This window comes from Dermacentor andersoni, chromosome 10, assembly GCF_023375885.2.
Source record: "Dermacentor andersoni chromosome 10, qqDerAnde1_hic_scaffold, whole genome shotgun sequence".
Lineage (NCBI taxonomy): Eukaryota > Metazoa > Arthropoda > Arachnida > Ixodida > Ixodidae > Dermacentor > Dermacentor andersoni.
Genome location: NC_092823.1, coordinates 20,063,510 through 20,082,858, shown reverse-complemented (window position 1 = coordinate 20,082,858; position 19,349 = coordinate 20,063,510). Strand labels below are relative to the sequence as shown.

The window sequence follows — 19,349 nt, the reverse complement described above, 5'->3', positions numbered from 1 at the left end:
GGTCTACCGAAAGTATTCCACTATTTTGATGGAGTATTAGTGTCGACCAACTCATAGGAGGAGCACCTGAACACACTTCACATGCTGTTTTCCCGAGTTCAAGACGCCAGTCTGACAATCAAGCCTTCGAAAACCCATCTCGGATATAGTTCAATTCAAGTTCTTGGTCACGAAATAGGCAAAGGGACGATTAAGCCTGTGAACCATACCGCAGAAAAATCAAGAATGCTGGCAACAACAGACAAAGATGCACGTACAGTCCTTCCTAGGACTTGCAGGGTATTACCGACAATTCATACCAGATTACGCCCAGCTAACCTATCCGTTAACGGTACTAAAAAAACGCGCACCAAATCAAGTCATTTGGACAAGTGAGCACCAAACCACGTTTGAGAAAATAAAAGGGGCCCTTTCCAAAGAACCGGCGCTTAGGGCTCCCAATTTTACACGCGAATTTGTCCTCAGAACGGACGCATCACAGCAGTGTTTAGGGGCGGTACTTCTCCAAGAACATGACTCAATACTACATCCAGTAACATACGCCAGTCGAAAGCTGTTCACAAGGGAAGTACCATACTCTGCCATAGAGCGGGAATGCTTAGCAGTAGTTTGGGCAATCAAGAAATTTCATGTCTTTTTGTACGTTCAACGTTTTCCGTTAGAAAGATACCACCAGCCCCTACAATACCTCAACTCAGCTAAGCACTCCAACGCACGCATTCTCCGTTGGAAGATTGGTGTAAGAAATGTAGGGAAAGGACAAACAACAGAGGCGCACAAAAACAAAATACCCAATAGGGGTTCAGAAAGTTTGATGATAAAAATTCTTAGTGATTTTTTTTTTTACGATAAGTAGGCCATTAGGCAATATAGTAACAAGAGCTTGGTGGCGCAAACCACCGCCCTGTTCCAAAGGGGCCGCTCATAGCACCCCCCCCCCCCATTCATACATCCATATATAATTTTATTTCTGCTAGTGGCGTGAAGTCCTGTGCTTACGTATATTTTATTATTTATTTAGTAAGACCTCAGAGGCCTACGAAGAGGCAAAGGGTGAGGGGGGCATATGGCACACTTTATCAGAAGATACAATTGGTAAAAATACGATACATCGATGCATAAAGGGATTCAAATATTGGCACAACACGATGAAATTTACATATGTACACAAAGATGTCAAAAATACAGAAAAAGATTTCGCTGCAAGACCTGCTTACAACACGCGGTGTTACTTATGTGGCGCTGTTAGCTCTTGTCAATTCTGTATTACTGCTTCTAGTGCTATTTGCGAAGAAGGAGGAGGAGGAAATAACATTAATGTGTGTCCTGCGAGTTGGTGGGTAGGGCCAAAGGCTCTGCTTAGGTGACGGCCAGGAGTTCGTGGGTCCTGGTGGCATCCTCGGCCCGCTGGACGGCCCAATGTTGATCCTCGAGGACGGGGCTGAGGAGCGCGGCCTCCCAGCGCGTACGCAGGCTGCTGCTAGAGGCCGCGCTCTTTTTATTGTTACATATCCCTCGGCATTCCCATATGTTCCAGAGTGGCTCTGAATTCACATTTGTTGCATTTGTCCGTTTGATATATATCCGCATATATGATGTGCAAGAGCGCAGGATTCGGATACGTCCTAGTATGTCTCTGCCGCCATGTGACAGACAGCTTTTTCGTGAATTTTGGCTGAGGTCGCGGGAATATGGCCCTCTGTAACCTATAGCGTTCTGTGGTGTCATTATATCTGGTCATTCTGTCCTCCCACTCCAACTCATTTACCTCGCAGTCAAGTGTGGAGGGTGCCGAGGCGTCGCTTACGACCGTGACACAGTCCGTAAGCCCTCGAGCGGCATCGTGTGCCGCCTCGTTGTTACCGTCCTCCACAAGGGCGTGAGCGGGTGTCCATATGATGTATATCTTCCTTTTGCAATCTTGACCTCCTGCAAGAAGAATGCGTAGTGCCTCCGGGGAGATTGGGCCGTTGGCAAAGTTTCTTCCTGCCGTCTGAGAGTCGACAACTATCACGGTTGCGTTAGTCTGAGCTTCTGCGAGTGCTATTTCTTCCGCTGTCTCGTTACTTGTGGTGCATATCATCGCGCACATCTTACACTGTTTCTCGCTATCGATTACGGCTGCCGTAAACCCCCGTCTGCGATTGTATCGACCCGCGTCTACGAAGACTGCGTCCTTGTCGCCGCCGAATTTCTTCTGTATCCAGCTGCTTCGCTCTGTTCTCTCGTCTATCCTTATTGTGTTCTGGGTGCATGTTCTTTGGTACGGGGGGTATTATCATTGTTTCCTTCGTCTCTCTTGGGATGTCCACCTTGACACCATGCCGTGTGTGGTAACCTATGCCTAGTCTCCCTAGGATGTGTCTGCCTGCTCTAGTCTTAGGCGTTCGTATTGTGCCGTACATTGCGCTTGAATGAGCTCGTCTATCGTGTTGTGTAGGCCTAATTGTAGCAACTTGTCCGTGCTGGTGCTGATCGGTAGCCTTATGGCTAGTTTGTATACTTTTCGAAAGAAGCATTCTAGTTTGATCTTTTCCCCGGCCTGCCATTTCAAGTACGGCGCTACGTATACTATTCTACTTATGACAAAGGCTTGTATTAACCTGATCGTGTTTTCCTCTCATCCCGCTGTTTGTTTGCTAACCTTTTGATTAGCCTCATGATTTGCACTACAGTTCCCTCCAGTCTTCTGAGGGTTTCTCCGTTGTTGCCCTTGGCTTCGATGAGGAGCTCCAATACCCTGATCATGTCGACCTTGAATATGGGTTTTCCTTCAGCCGTGCTTAACTGTACCTCCTCTATATAAGTGAGACCTTCCCTGTAGTTGCCTGCTTTGCGACCTCTGCGAGTCGGTCTGTACAGCAACACCTCCGATTTCTCTGCCGAGCAGATTAGCCCTGTCCCCTCTAGATATCGTCCGACTGTTTCGACCGCTGTTTGAAGCGTTTGTTCTATTTGCCCATCACTTCTGTTTCTCACCCATAGGGTGATATCGTTCACATATAAGGTGCGACTGAGTCTCTCGATTTTTTGTAGCTTGGCTGGCAGCCCGATTAGCGCCAGATTGAATAGCATCGGTGATAATACCGAGCCCTGTGGTGTACCTGCGCTGCCTATCTCGATCTCCTCCGAAACTAGGTCCGCTATCGTGATCTTTGCCTTTCTGCCCGTTAGGAAATTGCGTACGCAATCGTACGTCCGTTCTTCCAGTCTATAGTTCTCCTACTCTAGCTAGTATCGTTGCATGTGTTACGTTATCGAAGGTTTTTTATGGGTCCAACCCGGGAATCGATTTTGTTGATTTGCCCGGATCTTCTATGATCTCATGTTTTAGTTGTAACATAGCGTCCTGCACTGAGAGGTTTCTCCTGAATCCTATCATCGTGGGTGAGAGCGCGTCCCAGTCCTCGAGGCAGGTGGTTATCCTCGCTAGGATCACGTGCTCCACGAGTTTCCCCACGCAAGAAGTGAGAGATATGAGTCTCAAGTTCTCAATCTGCAGTCACTTGCCCGGTTTGAGTATTAACACGATTTGTGCCGTCTTCCAATGCTGCGGAGTCTGCCTTTGCCTACCGGCATTCGTTAATGCATTTTGTTGTAGACTCATTGTCCAAGTTCCTTAGCGTTTTGTTCGTTATACCGTGTAGTCCGGGTGCCGACCTGTTAGTGAGTTTCTGTAAGCCTGCCCCGACCTCCGACTCGCCGATTTCGTTATTTGCCTGTCCTGTGTAGTCAAGGTGCATGACGGGCATCCCTTGCGAGATGTATCTTTTCTCGATTTCCTTGAGGAAGTCCTGCTCTGTTCCTCAGTACGCTTGCATTAGCAGGTTTATATTTTGCCTATGTGCCGACTTGCTCCCGTCCCGGTGTAACAAATATCGAAGGATATTCCACGTTTTTGCCATTCCTCTTTGACTGTCCATGCCGTTGTATTTTCCCTCCCCCTGTTGTCTACATAGCTGCTGGGCGTGCTGTTCTGACCCTGTTCAATTTAGCTACCCTTCTACGAAGCATCCGACTGTGTTTTTGTTTTTTCCATCTCCGTTGCAACCCTGCCTTAGCTTCCCACATGTGTAGAAGCTTATTGTCTACGTTCTCCAACTGCGCTTACGGCGGGACCAGTTTCGTAGCTGCCGCCACGTCTCCCTTTAGTTTTTCGGTCCATTCCTCAATACCTTGTGTTGTTGTCGGCCTCCTCCCTTATTTTCCTGAATTTGTCCCAGTTGACCATTTTAAGTTGTCTACCCTTTTTCTTGCGCGGTCCTGCCCTTGCTGTTATTTCTAGTATATTGTGATCGCTCCCAAAATCGTGTTGCGTATTTGTGCACTGCGTGTCGCGTGTTCTTGGTGTATGTTAAATGTGCATTGTATCCGCGCAAACGTTAGGCCTATTCGATTCAGCCAAGTTTCTCTGCACCTATTCACGGTGCACTGCACCCAGACCCTCGATTCCCCAAGGTGCAGCAGTGCACCCTGCACCCCCGTGCTCGATTGAACGGGGTGCAACGCGAGGTGCCGCCGCGCTGCACTGCACCCTTGAACCTTGCTGCGGGTGGGTGCAGCCCGGCACCCCCTGAACTTTTTCGTTTGAGGTGCCGTGCACCTTTTTCTGAATCGAACAAACCTGTTGGTACCTATCTCGTGGGAACCGATGGCTCAGTCACGAGGGTCCGACCTTCCTGTTGCGCGTCTAGCCAGAGGTTCCTGCCTTTTTGAGTTTCGATATTGTATCCCCATGCCGCGTGTTGAGCATTAAAATGGCCTCCGATCACTACCGCTCGGTTGTCCGATATGGCTAGGGTTTTTCTAAAGAGCGTTCGAAATTTATGATGTCTGCATTTTGGACTGCTGTAAATATTTATTACAAAGAGACTGTCCTAGGTTTTCCGCGTGGGTATACTTCTAGGAGAATCATCGACTGACTCAACTTCTGTGTCGTGTTCCGCGACCGTGTGAATTCACTTTACCAACGTCGTCAGCACCTTCGTCTCCCCTTTGGCACCGCCAAAGGATTTGTATCCCGCAGCTACAGTGTACTACCGCAGCCCGTGCGTTTCCTGCATCAATATCCGAGCTTTCTTTGTCTTTAAGGTGTTGTCGCAAAATGTATCGTTTTCGATCGTATCCTCCACAATTCCATTGCCAAATCGTGTATCTATTTCGTCTGTCTGTGGCGGTATTACAGGTTTTTCAATTCCTCGGCGGGTACCGGGGGCCTAGTGTACGGCTTGATGGCCGTCTTAACCGGTCCCCCCCCACCCCTTACTTGTTTGCTGTCCCCATATTGCTAGTTTCGCTTCGAAGTCAGCCATCATTTGTTGCACTTGCTGTAGTACTGCCTTTCCAAGCGCCTCTATCTTTGCCCCAAGTCCCGCTTCTAGTTGTTCGAGTTTAGTTTCAAATTTGGTTTCGTTCCGTTTGATGCTGGCTTCGATTTTCTGTTCAAATTCCTCCTGTCTTTCTGGGTGCATCGTGGCTGGCTTGGGTTTCTTTACTGCGGTTTCAATCGATGCGTTCTCTGTTTTTCGTTTAACTTGGGAAGAAAATTTTAATTTGCATCTAACAACCTACCAACTCGTTCTTAGATCTTGATTTCCAGTGTGGTCATCCATTATAGAAAGTCTTAGTTGGTGCTTTTCAGCACATTTCCCGCGTACGTTTACTCAAGTTACTAGCCCGGTCTCAAACCTTGCACTTGTCTAGCTGTGCATGTGTTGTCTCAGGCGAGAATTGCTGCACCGCAGCCTCGACTGCGCGTTGGCGGGCAAGCAGTGGTGGAGTACGTGCGAACATTTTTGTTTGGATGTAAGAGAAAGCTGGAATTTTCATCTGAGTTCAGCCCCTTTTCACATATTGTTTTGGTGACAAAGAATTGTTCTAGCATTTATGTAGCTATCACATGCATAATGCAAACTTTAATATATTTCCCGTAGAGAAATTTCTGTACAATCTTGTGCTTATATTTTCATTTTCGCCCCAGCGTTCCATGTTAGTATTCAATATAGTGGTGGACACTACTCCGCATGAAATAAACGATTACAATAAACAAACTTGCAAGACACTCTTGATTTGAACCGAGTATGTGCCACGGTTTGTGCGGCTATAGGGAGGGAACAATGCTCAGCGTTCACAGGCCTGGAGCGCCGCGCTTCTCGTCTCTGAGGCCACGCATGGACTTCTCAGCAATGAAAGTAGATGGCGCAGCGTGTCTAGAAAGAAGCGCGAGAAGGGCCCGCTTGCCGCATGACGAGTTTGCCGCGCACCGGCGGGCCATACATTTCGGAGGCTACACACAGGCTTCGTAGTGGCAACGCTAGACGGCAATGAGTGTTCTTAGGGAAGAACGAAACAGCAGTTACGCTCGAGCCGCCCATCGCTGCAAGCCGCACCGCACGCGTGCGGTCGCGCGAGAGATTGCACGTATAAACACTTGTGCACAAATTTCGGTTCACAATGTGTAAGGTATACACTGTGCACACAGTGTAAATGGTAATTTGTGCACAAGTGCTGGATACGTACAATTTTTCGCGCGACCGCAAGCGTGCGGTGCGGCTGGCAGCGATGAGCGGCTCGAGCGTAAATCGGCCCTAAACACTTCGAACATAACTCGTTTCGACAGTGACAATATCTTGTGTTGCTATTTAAATCGAATTCTAAACGCATTACTCTCTACAGTCAACGTGCGATATGGGTTCCATCAAATTTTTATTCTCTCGAACATAGGCTACTTGCTGGCCGAAAATCTGAAAAATAACCCCCTCGTAACGAACCACAAGCCAGTTCAATATATGAAACTCGGGATACCTGCTGCTACACGCATGCTGCAAATGCGCTGTTCAGGGCCGGTATAACGTAAAGCTATTCCGATCTGTTCTTATTCCAAATCGGCCGTCGGCTCTCCGCGATAGGTGAAAATGGCTTGGGCTCTGCCCATGAGCGTGGTGCCCACCCATGCGGGATGGACACTAACCATCCTGACCTAACACGGAGGGCTAATGGCCGATTTGGAATAAAAATAGATTGCAATAGTTTTACATTAAACGGCCGAAGGAGTTTTCTATCCTTTATTTCGTCTTTTCTGAAAATTCGTGCCAGAACGCTCGGAAGCGTATCGAAGCGACATCCACTTATGCCTGCATTGCAAACATGCGTTGCTTTACTGCTAACACGTGCTTCTGTTCCTAACGCGAGACATCTTAATGCTTTTGCGTAGCATCTTCAGCTTGGTACGGCACTCTTAGCAATGCAGAGAAACACTTAAAAGCACGACCAAAGTTACTGCCTACTACACGAAAGTTTCATTGTAATACATGGGCTCCCTTGCTTTTCTCCACTGCAGATATAACAAATTCGTAAGTAATGAATGCAACACAAAAGTTCGTCATGTGTGTCAGATGAGAGTTTGGGATATCGGAATATTTTCTAGATCAAGCTATTCTCAGTACATTATCTTTCTTATAACAGGATTCAATTGAATTCTCATCTCTTATGTGCCAAAATCATGATTTAATTTCAAGGCATGCTGTATTATTGACTTCGGTTCAATTTTGACTGCAGGGAATCTTCAATGTGTCGCCAATGAACAGGACACAGACGTTTTCGCTTCTTGATCTCATCGAAATGCGGCCGCCACGGCCGGGATTTGATCCCGCGACCTGGTGCGTAGCAGCGCAACACCATAGCAACAAAGCCACCGCAGTTGTCATAACCGGATTCAACTCTACGAAACTGTCAAAGAGCCGCAATAGCACACGCGGCAAGATTTATTGTCACACTATTTCACACTGAAAACAACAGGCAACAGGGACATTCTTTTTTTGCCAGTCTAATCCTTGCAATCTTGTTTGCGTCTGCTGGCAGTGTCGTACACTTCACGACCTGCAAATCACGACCAGTAATTAGAACACACATTGATGATTTTCATCTGTGCAGGAAACGTACGAGAAAGCATATAGGCAGTTTCACTTGCGCATAGTTCGCCAAGCTGCTACACTCGCCAACCTTGTAGCCGAAATTTGGAGATATATGTACAATGGTAGTGAGCTGAGCTAGTTGGCCCATACTTTTCAGGAAATCGGCAAAGTCAATTTGATGTACAGGACGAACGCACTTTGACTAGCATGCCAAGAACATTATGACATCACCATCATCAACATCACGCTGTTTATCTCGACTGTAAGGACTACGGCGGTAGACTACACTAACCATGGCCTCCGAGATTGTCACGCGCTGGCTGGTTTTTCTCCGGCCGTCCCATTCGCTGCGCTCCCCAGCAAGAATGCGTCGCGCGCACCCGTTTACCCCGGAATCGCACTGTTAACTGAGGCGCGCGGCGCCAGCAGAGGCCGTGGAAGAACGCAGACCGCGCGAGATCTCAGCGTGCGTATTGACTTTTTTCGCCTTTTGCAGAGCATTTTTCACAGCCAAGGGGAAAGAGCAGGCCCAGATCTTCCCAACGCATTTATTAACGGGAGTGCGTTAAGAACCCCGTGTCGTAGAATATCCGGTGTCGGCGTTCACCGTATTTGAACGAAAAATCATTCCGAACCACGCATGTCCAACCACGCAGGCCTTCCGCGTAGCGCAATGTTACTGACCTGACTTCCGAAAGTAAAATGCCTCAGAATATATTAAAGTACGACTGGCACACAACCTACAGATATGATAGCACAGGATTGTAATTTGAATATACCAGAACATACAATTTTGTTACGTGGAAACTCAAACATAAACCCCTTTTCCAGCATTTCTAAAACTCATAGGGTGGCGCGCCGAGCTCGGGTTCTTGCATCACCATCCAGATGGCATTCGCATTCCCAGCCTACACAAGAGGCTGCGTTTCCGCCAGAAAGCTCGCCTTCGTACATAGCTTCCGCCGCCAACGTTTCCCCGTGGCCGGGAAGCGTGGAAGCAGTCGGGGATCTTTTAGTGCCATCGCATTTCGCTCTTCAAGGGAAGCTTAAGCGTCCTCCGAATTTACGAAGGAAAACACAGCAACTTCTTCGTTTTTCGAAATTATATCACTGTAAGGACGTACTTTTTTGTCTGTGTTATTATTACATTATTTTAATCGTGTTCGCTTCTTCGCAGCGTAGATTATCTAGATGTGATACCCTGATGTTTGAAAAAATAGAGGTATTCCATTCCATTCCAATTTCCATTCAGATAGGTGAATGGACGATGGGCTAATTGTGGTCGGTGATGCATTCTGTGGTGTTCATACCGTGAAACAACGCCCTATTATTATTGCGATAGCAAACACTCCAGGCCCATCTCTGCCGTCGGCCTCGCCATCGCAGTGATGTTCCATATAAAATCCAAAGGCGGTAATGCATTTCACGCGCGCCCTACGCTGTACGCACGAGTCAAAGCTTGCGAGGGGAGCCGACGATCGCGATTTAATTTCACCGCGCACGCGAAAAGGAGAGAGCGCATCGTCTTCCGTCTTGCGCGAGGCACCCAACGTTGCGAGGCACCAAGGGGAAGGAAGGCTAGGGGGTGGGGGAGGCAGCGTTCCACTCCGGCTGCAATTGCGCATGTGGCGGCTGCATGCGCGCGGTAGCGTGTCCCTTATCTCGTGAGCGATTTGCGTTGGAGGCAGAGTCTAGGTGTGTCGACGGCTCGTAGCTCTGCACGTGCTGTTTTTCGGGGCTGGGTTTGCGTTGAAGCGATAGACAGCACGAAGGTCACTTCGCTCGCTGCAGCTGCCGCGCTTGCTCACGCCAGCGTTTCGACAGGGTGTGTCCGCGGTCACCGAGTGTGATGTGTGCATGCTTGCTGTGCGCGCTGACACCATACTTGTTAATTCAGTTAGCGAGCGAATGTTTACAACTTGATACGGCCGATAAAGTGCTATCCTTACTTCGTATCGATGTCTGCTAATTTGCTATCGCACTCGATGCTTCGCCTTTCTGACGAAACTCGGGACTTCTTTGATCGCGCAGATATAGACGAGGTACGGACGAACCCAAGCAGGGCTGCTTCCTGTGTTATAAGCCCGTTTGAACGCTAAAGCCATTGGGGGTTGTCGGCTGTGGCCCCCCGTAGGATGCTGTGCAATGAAGGCTGGTAGCTCTGAAGGATTTTAAAACATTCTGAATCCCGACAGCTGCTCGTGGCTTACATTCTATTTCAAGGGGCAGACAACCGCTGAGAACATGATCACAGATAACCCCGCTGCAGGAATAATTCCCTATTGTAGTGGCTAAAACGAGTCATGTTTTTCTCATTAAATGTGGATGCATATTTTTAATTCATCACTAAAAGTCGAGAGAAATTGCCTTTGGCGCCCCACGCGGCAAGAACATGAAGCTGCATAAGAGGTTTGCCACGTGACCTTCTACTAGTGTACGCGGTTGCTGGTCTTTTTTTTTTAGTATTGACACGCAGTACACTTCTTATAAATTATTAGTTTTTCCTGGCTTACAATGTGCAGATAATCCTTCCATTGTAGTGAACAGAAAAGTGGCGTTGCCTTCGTCTTCATTTTCAATGAATTAGCTTGGCTCACCTATGGACAGAACGACGACGGAGGCAAGCCAGCCATGGCGAAGGCGTGCACTTCGGGAAAAACATGGTACAAATATAAGAAATGTCTGTACAATTAACAACGCGAACTTATTACCAGCTTTTTATTTTCAAAAGTGGTTCAAAAGGCAACAATGTGGGTGGTTAACCTCAGTTACACTCACTCCCGTGGAAGCAGTACGATGGGCGGCTTTCACAATTTAAAAGGCCGGATATCGAGGCCGCTCTCACAGCATTACTGGAGGGACTTATTTTACAGGCTGCTCAGATAGAAAAATTCTGATTAAATATCCAAGCGCTTTTGGAAATGCTGCAGATGTAAACACTACCAAGGGTGACTTTTGCGTTGCGCCATAAAAAAACTAGGTCCTCAAAAATCTGTTGTCAGTCCCTTTAATGTTTGCATTAATACATATGTCTACGCAAGTCATTTCTTTCCTTCAAATCCTGCACGTATTTCCGGAAGCTTGGCAAAACCAAATAGTATCTGCTGTCAGGCTAGTTGGTGCGGGAACGAGCCTAGTCATTACAATTTAACTGGTATCGGAAAAAAATTCATGGGAAAATTCGTCACAACAGCCAGCTGGTTCGATGCCATCTCAATAAAAATTCTGGACAAGGTGCCTTGTCTTCATTTGGATTTATTGTCACCGCTACTACGCGAACGAAAGCGCTGAGCTCAAAGAGGAATGGAAAGTATGACATAGGCCAGCAAACTCACGGGTCGACTTACTCAAACTTACACTGACCTGCGAGTCTGAGGCTGGCTGAGTGAGCCCTAAGCAAAAAATAAATGTCCTGATTATTTTCTGACAATACGGTGAATTGGAAAACAGGTATCGCTAAAATCGCTCCGACGGCGCCGACGTCAAAACTTTAACTAAGCGGCACGCACCGTACTCCGAATGACTGCATCGAGAGAAAAGGACTCATCACGGAACTGCGCCACCACGGCATTATTGGGCGAACAACGTTAACTTCCCCATTCCTTCACACACGCGTGCGCACGCACAAATACGAGCTCTATGTATGCACCTGTAGCTCCAGGTCGCAGCTGCAGCGACGCTCAGACTTGATGTACGGTCACTTCCACCGCCCTCACCGTCCAGTGCTTCTACTCTTGCTCTCAACAGTGTGCGTCCACATGTCAAGCCTCTGCGGCACGACGAAGGGAGTTGGGGAAAGGAAACGTGGGAAGCCTCGAAGGCAAGCGCGAAGCATTGTGCGTAATGCGAGCATAGCTTTTGCGTTCACCGCCCGTGCCACAGGGTCATAGAATAAAAGCAGGGTCTGGCGATTCCCAACCCACCTCACGAATGTGAGGCGAGGAGGGTCGGGCATCGCCACACCTGGCTGCGCCGGCGACATTGCGAGAGGCGAACATGTTTGATGCCGAATGCCGAGTTTGGTTAGCGTGTGCTGGACCATGTTTCTTTGCAATGCGCGCATGCTGCTTAAACTGAGTGTTTGCACTGTTACCTTGTTCAATGCATTCATCGTAACTGAGAGAAAATGTCGATGTGACCGCCTGGAGTGTCCACATAATCGCTATCTCAATACAAAATTCTGCATGTACGGGCAAAAAACAATTATAAGGCACGCCGTGGTGCGGAGCTCCGACATAATTTTGACCACTCAGGGTCCTCTCACACGTACATCAATCTAAGTAAACTGGCGACTGCGGCAGCTTTCTGTGGCCGTGTCGTGCTTTCTTGCTTCACACCGTATTGTGACGGCGAAATGCACAGACGAAAGCAAGCGCCGATACCAGCTGGCGAAGCTGCTTTCGAACTGGCTACATTGGTGAACCAGCTTTGAAACTGGTTCACAAAACGATATATAAATATATCTATATAACTCATAAATTTCGAAGTATAATGTCATTACAGCACACGACGATGTTTTGGAGACATTTCACTTCTACGCGCTCACTTGAATGTAGCAAGTGTGTCAGCAGAAAAAATAAGTATTTGAGAAAATAGGCTCCAGCGTGCATATTGACCCTCGTACACATTCAGCCGTCATTTCCAAATCAGTAAAATAAAGGTAGGCAGCCCTAATCTTTGGCATAGGCATCTCTCAGTGGCACTCTCACCTCGGCGTTGGTCTTCTTTAGGTTAAGCGAGCGAACGTCTTTCCCCTGGCACAATGTGCAGGCGAGAGACGGAGGGCGAGTAGGAAGCGCAGAACGTGCTCGCTGGCAGGGCCTAGCCCCCTAGCGAGCGGCACATGTTAAACGCCCTCTTCGGTGTTGACATCAGAGCATGTAACGACCGCTTGCAGCTGTTGCCAGAGAGCGGGTAGGTGAGCACCAGGAGAGATGCGAGAGAACGGAGTGACGTCACATCTGCACTGCTAGGCAGATGCTCAGTCTATGCCACGCAACTGTTTTCCATTAATTAGCTGGGTAAATATAATGGCACCTTCTTGTGTGTGACGTCATTAGTGAAATAATACTTCCGGTTTCTACTTCAGGATTTACAGGAATTTCACCAAAGTCGTGCTCACGTGGTGAGTCTCTAACGTCTACGATTCTGTTTTGGTGTGTCGTAATCACTTATGCTCTGACATCACATCTATAATGAAATACATTAACTTTGCACGGTACTACATTTTTCTTATTTATTTTGAATGCCGTCCCCGGTCGTCTCAGGAGGTGAACTGGAAGGCAAGACACAAGAGTGCCACTTGGTGCTCGTGCCATCAAAAATAATAAAACAGCGCAAAAAAATTAATTGCCTCGCCTCATCCAAGTCGCGGCAACAGCACCAGAATGCCCGAAAGCCTCCCCAAAGCCTCGTTTCTGATCGCCGCGAAGGAGGAGCCGGCCATGCCCCCCACCTTTGAAATTGCGCTCTATCCGTGCTATTGGGACGGCCGAAGGAAAGCCAGCCTCCGAGCGCAAATCTCGGAAGCCAAAATGCTGCAGACGCAGCTACGTGCAGCACAAAGAAATGATTTTTAAAGTGAAGCTTTCTTTGCCTCTTCCTTCGACTTTCCCACTGCTGCTGCTGTCAGGCACACTGCGCCATGGGGGGGTCACAGCATGTGCATACCTGACAGGAGCGAGTCAGAGAGGAAAGGTGACACTAGAAACTCGTTTTAACCCCACTGCGTCGAATGTGCACAATGCCCTCTGGAGCTCCCTGGCCATGGATACATTAGCCTCTTGGCAGTTGTAATTATCCGTGACTCCCCTCAGAAGCATTGCCCAAACTTCTACTAAGGTGCGAGTCCAGAGGGGACACAGAACTGTAAGGAGGAGGGAGGAGAAGAGGCAGTTCCAATACAAGGGCAGGGGGGGGGGGGGAGGTGACGTGAGAAGGCAAGCAAACCATACTACTATAAGACTGCGGTTGTGGGGAAACTGGAAAAGCCTAAGTACAAAGTACGGCACAGTATGTTGCTGCTATTTCTGAAAAGTAAACACACTGCAAATATGTCAAGCAAACTATGCAGGGCATGCAGAAGTACATTTGCATTAATTAAAGCACACCGCAGGGTCCAGGCAACATTACGGCAGCAGTCGGCTGTCAAATCAGCACTTCTGTTCCCGCCACTTTAACTTTGCGGCCATGGCATTGCTAGAGGCTGTGGATTTGTTCCCAACCGTGGCAGCCACATTTTGACGGTGGTGAAATAGAAAGCGCACGTGCACTTAGATTTTGGGACGTGTTAAAGAACATCATGGTGTCAAAATTAATCCGAAGTCCGCCACTACGGCATGGCTCATAATTCGATGGTGGCTTAGGCACGTACAGACCCATAATCCAAGTTTAATACTTCTGCCACAATGCGATGTGCCATATGAGGCAATGACTATGCTCAACTCCTCTCAGAGGTTATGAAATATGGTGCGCAACAACGCCTGAAGCAAACAGCTCTCCCTGTATGTTCTGTGTACTAAACAAACAGCAGCAGTGCCCGTAAGATAGCGTTTAACATCAACTCACCACTCTCGTTTTAGACTAAACGTTGAAGAAATTAAGCATTAGCCATCAACATCACCGCTAACTATCGTCAATCAAAGCATCCAGCATGGAATGCTTCACTTACATCGATTCACCCAGTGTGTGGGATCTGCATAACTTCTGTCTTTTTGAGATCGCAGGTATACATAATTTTCAGTCATTTAACTAAATCTAGGAATTATGTATTCTGAGAATGCTCTCACGGTCAAAAAATCAGCCAATGAAATTGGTAGGTCCAGTGGCTTTCCATGACACTGCATGACAGCATTGAAAAAGCGACAGCAAGTGATTCCTTGCTGCTTTCGACACCAGATTGTAAATTCCTTGCTGCATGCAGTACAGTAATATTTACCTGATATGTTCTCTGCACACTTTACGCAGATAGGCAATGTTTTCTTACAATGTTCAAAAAAGTGTTTCATAGCCCCTTTTACGTGCACAAGGCTTTTGTTTTTTGCCCCCAATGAAATACGTCCGCCGCAGCCTGGATTCCTTCCCACACTCTCAAGCTTAGCAGCACAGCTAAGCCACTACGAAAACACAGCGGCTTAGGTGTGGAAACACAACATGGATTTCTTCAAATAACTATACGGTTGCCAAAAATCAAGAGGTTCACAGATAGAGTACTACACTGTGGCATAAATGTTGAAAACAGGGATAAGGTGCCTCAGAAAGACTGGCGAACGTTTTGATAGGAAGACACATTGCTACGGAACAGCAGCCACATGTGGCTGCACTGAGGCGAAAGAAGACGACGTGGACCCGCTTGATATAGCGTCGCCATTTTGGCCTTCCGTTAGCGTCCCTGTAAATAAATTGTATATAGAATTGGGCTCCAGCTACACCTAACATTAATTTGGTGGAAGTGGACGTTCCCCGTACCCGTCATGGAGCTTTGCAGCGGTCACAACGGCGACAGTGCAACTTCGGCTCCTGCTAGCGGCACTTCATCTACAGAACCGTCTCCGCCTGCAGCCCCGACCTACGTCGCCGTTTCCCTCCCTCGGGATCCTGGTGTTTTCAACGGAGTCGGCAGTCCTGATGTTGACGACTGGCTCCGCTTATACGAATGTGTCAGCACCGGTCACAGGTGGGATCCGACTATTATGCTAGCGAACATTCTTTTCTATCTCGACGGAGCTCCACTTGCATGGTTCCAGACTCATGAAGAGATCTCGAGCTGGGATCTCTTCAAAGAGAAGCTCCACGACCTTTTTGGCAATCCGTTCGGTCGCCAAGTCAATGCCAAGAAAGCCCTTGCCACACGTGTACAGACGTCGACCGAGTCCTACATGTCGTACATTCTCGACGTCTTGGCCCTTTGTGCCAAGGCTGGCCCGACCATGTCTGAGAACGATAAGGTTAATCACGTCCTCAAAGGCATTGCTGACGATGCCTTCAATTTACTGGTGTTTACAAACGTCACAGCATCGATACGATCCTCAAGGAGTGCCGCCGCCTTGAGCATGCTAAAAGCCGCCGGGTATCCCAGCACATCACGTGACTTCCCAACACAGCTGCTACGTCATCCTGTGACGACCTCTTCCACCAGCCGTCGCGATGTGACAACTTGACCCACATCATTCGTCGTGAGGTTGAAGCGGCACAACCGGCGGCCCCTTCATTCCCGTCACCTGATCATTCTCCGGTGACAATCTCCTCGATCCAGGCCGTCGTCCGTCAAGAGTTGTCCAACGTCGGCCTGCAATCCATTCGTTCCGTACGCTCAGAACCTCTTTCTCCACGCCCGTCCCCACCCCGCTCTTCTTACTCCTTTTATGGACAGCGCAACCCCTCCGAATGGCGAACCGTGGACGACAAGCTGATCTGTTTTAACTGCCGACGCATTGGACATGTCGCTCGCCAGTGCCGCAGCGGCTGGACTTCTCCGACACGCTCTTCTCCTGATTACCACCCTCGCCCTTCTAGCGCATCCTTTTCCTTCGCCCCTTCTATGCCCGCTCCATCATCTAACCCTGCGACACCTTTGACACGCCCCCGCTACTCCCGCTCGCCTTCTCCCTCCCGTCGTCAATCTCGTTCGCCCCCGTCCCGCCGTGCTCCTTCTCCGACCTACTCGCCGCACCCCCGACCGGAAAACTAGACAGTGCAGCTTCTGGAGGTGAAGCTGCAATGACGACATTGGCACGAAATCCTCGCTTCACATTACCCACGAACAAGAATCTTTTGGACGTTCTCGTCGACAATGTTCCTGTGTGTGCGTTGATTGACACTGGGGCACCTGAAACTGAGGCACATGGAAAACGTCAGCTGGTGGGGTCTTATCGCCCGATAAGCCTTACCAACATCAACTACAAGATATTTATGAAGGTGTTGGCCAAGCGATTGCAGGGTGTGATAACGAGGCAGGTTGGCAGGCATCAGACCTGTGGTATAAAGGGTAGAAGCATTGCCACGAACATACACGTAGCTCGAAGTGTGCTAGAATGTTGTGATGTATTTGGCGATTGAGTGGCTATGATGCAACTAGATCTCGCTGAAGCCTTCGACCGTGTTTCCCACGATGTTCTCTTCGCCATATTAGAGCATTCCAACGTAGGAAGCGTAATAACAGACGGTGTCAGGATGGCGTATGTTAACTGCTCAACTCGGGTGATTGTAAACGGGGACCCGACAGACAGCGTGCAAGTGCTGTGTCCGCTGTCGCCCCCGCTATTCGCGGCTTACCTTGAGCCTTTGTGCAAGGCCATCCTAAACAATGAACGGATAAATGGCTTCAGGTTACAGTCAACACAGGTGAAAATATTGGCGTGTGCCGATGACATCGCCATATTCTGTTCAAATAGAAATAGTATTTGTGAGGCCGTGGCGGTAGTTGAATCCTTCTGCAAGTGCACCGGGGCGCACTTAAACTGCGAGAAGAGTTATGGGTTTTGGCATGGTGAATGGGAAGGAACGCCAGACTACTTCGCTCTACTTCGGTGGTCAACCACTGCAACAAGCTACCTAGGCGTGCCTCTCGACTCTTATCGCGACCGTGAGCCGTACTGGAATGAACAAGTGGCGAGAACAAAGGAAAAGGCTAACGCGTGGCAGGGGCGACAGCTGTCAATGTTCTCGCGCGCCACAGTCTGTAACCTATTTCTTACGTCCAAGATATGGTATGTCATGAATGTGCTGTGTGCTTCGCGGATCAACATCCAAAAAATCCACCGTATCTTCGCCGTTTTTATATGGGCATCGACTTGGGAAAGAACCAGCCGCAAACTTGTTCTTGCCAGTAAAGAAAAGGGGCCTTGGGATGCCACTTTTATTTGTGCGACAAGTTCTGTCGCGCTTTATGCACCTTCGCGATCAGAATGATGTGTTCTTTCGCACAGTCATGCAAATGCTTTTATGTCGTCACCTTCCAGGGTTTGCTGTATGCTCGTGTGAAGCAATGCATGGTGCCGTTAAAGGTTACCTGCGAGAAGTCGTGCTTGAGTACAGAATGTTGCATGTGCGGTTTTCTGTGCAGTATCTCGCCAATATTACTAGGAAAAAACTGTATAAAGACCTTATTGACACCATGTTCCCTGTACCGATTTACTGTATGTCAAACCGTGGAGGCCCAGGAGATGTCCTCAAAAGGGTTAAAAGAATGCCAGTACACCCTTCGGTAAAAACATTTTTCTTTAAACTACACACTAACACTAACACATTATCAGTTAAAACATGGATGTATAACAGGGGTATTTTTGTCCCGTGGTCCATTAACTGCTTCTTGTGCAAGAAACCTGAAACAATAGAGCATGCGTTTCTAGATTTCTGGGACCCCATATTTTTCTGGGATGTCCTACAAAGGACTTTAAAGACAGAGTTACCTTTAGATCTACATGGAATAAGATTCTTACCGGTAGAAACGGAGGCTTTTCCGTATGACGCTATAATGCTCCTGGGCCTCCAGTTTGTGGAAAGCTAGAACGCAGTTCAACAATGCTGATGTCAATTCGCAACCTACACGTGATGACTTCAATGAATCTGTAGTACGGTTCAGGGATGTCCATCGGGCAATCCCCGAACAACCAACATGGATTGACATGCTAGATAAGCTTGCAGTATTTAAAAAAAATTTAATATGTCGTGCCAGCAAAATCCTTGTTGACATGTTTGCTTTTTTGTGTATTGTTTTTGTATGTCAAAGCCGGCAATAAAGACAAAAAAAAAGAACTCGTGGCTGAGTGGTAGCGTCTCACAATCCGGAGACCCTGGTTCGATTCTCACCCGGCCCATCTTGCAAGTTGTTTCTATTCATGAAGTGCCTCCAGGGATTTATCGCTCACGGCTAACGCCGCCGACGCCGACGATACCGGCTTTTCTGCGACACGAGCTCCTTAACGCCGTCGCGTTAAAACGAAACCATTCGACCGCCCGCCTCGTTGTCAGGGGTAATGAAAAATAGTTTCCTTTTCTAGAAATGAAATATAACTGGACAAAGAGCATTTTCTTTTGTCTTATAATGCAATAGAATGATGTTTTCATAATGAGAGGTTGAGTACCATTCAACATTTAAATGGGTGCCTTCGTCATCAAGCAGGTAGTTGAATGTCTCGGAGTCTAATCGTGTGGTGCACTTACAGGGTGTCTACCAAGTTGACATTTCCAAATTCCCCGAGTTTTCCAGGTTTTCCCTGAGTGCCTTTGCAAAATTTTCTGAGTGACCCAGAAATTTGCTTTACGTAAAGATGGGCTAACACCCATGTCGCCCAATGCCGTCACTCTCTAGCAAGCATGCTAAAAAAAAACGACTTAATCTAGTCTGAATAGTAAGGAGCAGCGTTTGTTTTGCTCCAAAAAAAAAAAAAACAGAAGGCAGATGTTAGTAAAATGCACAGCGAATAAGATAGCTTC

General features: G+C 48.1%; 1 protein-coding gene across 12 annotated transcripts in view; it reads right to left on the bottom strand.

Moving 5' to 3' along the window:
• Nucleotides 1-7,729: 7,729 nt before the first annotated feature.
• The window catches only part of LOC126519271 (uncharacterized), a 158,279-nt gene continuing 146,659 nt past the window's right edge, over nt 7,730-19,349 (bottom strand). For 8 of the 12 annotated variants that reach the window (XR_008610016.2, XR_008610015.2, XM_055065236.2 and 5 more), the window contains 2 exons: nt 11,563-11,682; nt 7,730-7,878 (listed from right to left, as the gene is read on the bottom strand). Coding sequence is in view for 10 of the 12 variants with exons in the window: in XM_055065236.2 (XP_054921211.2) it covers nt 7,872-7,878; nt 11,563-11,682 (127 nt within the window). In the remaining 2 variants the exon portion in view is untranslated. The remainder of the gene's footprint in view (nt 7,879-11,562; nt 11,683-19,349) is intronic. The other 4 variants (XM_055065242.2, XM_055065238.2, XM_055065245.2 and 1 more) reach the window with 1 other exon arrangement.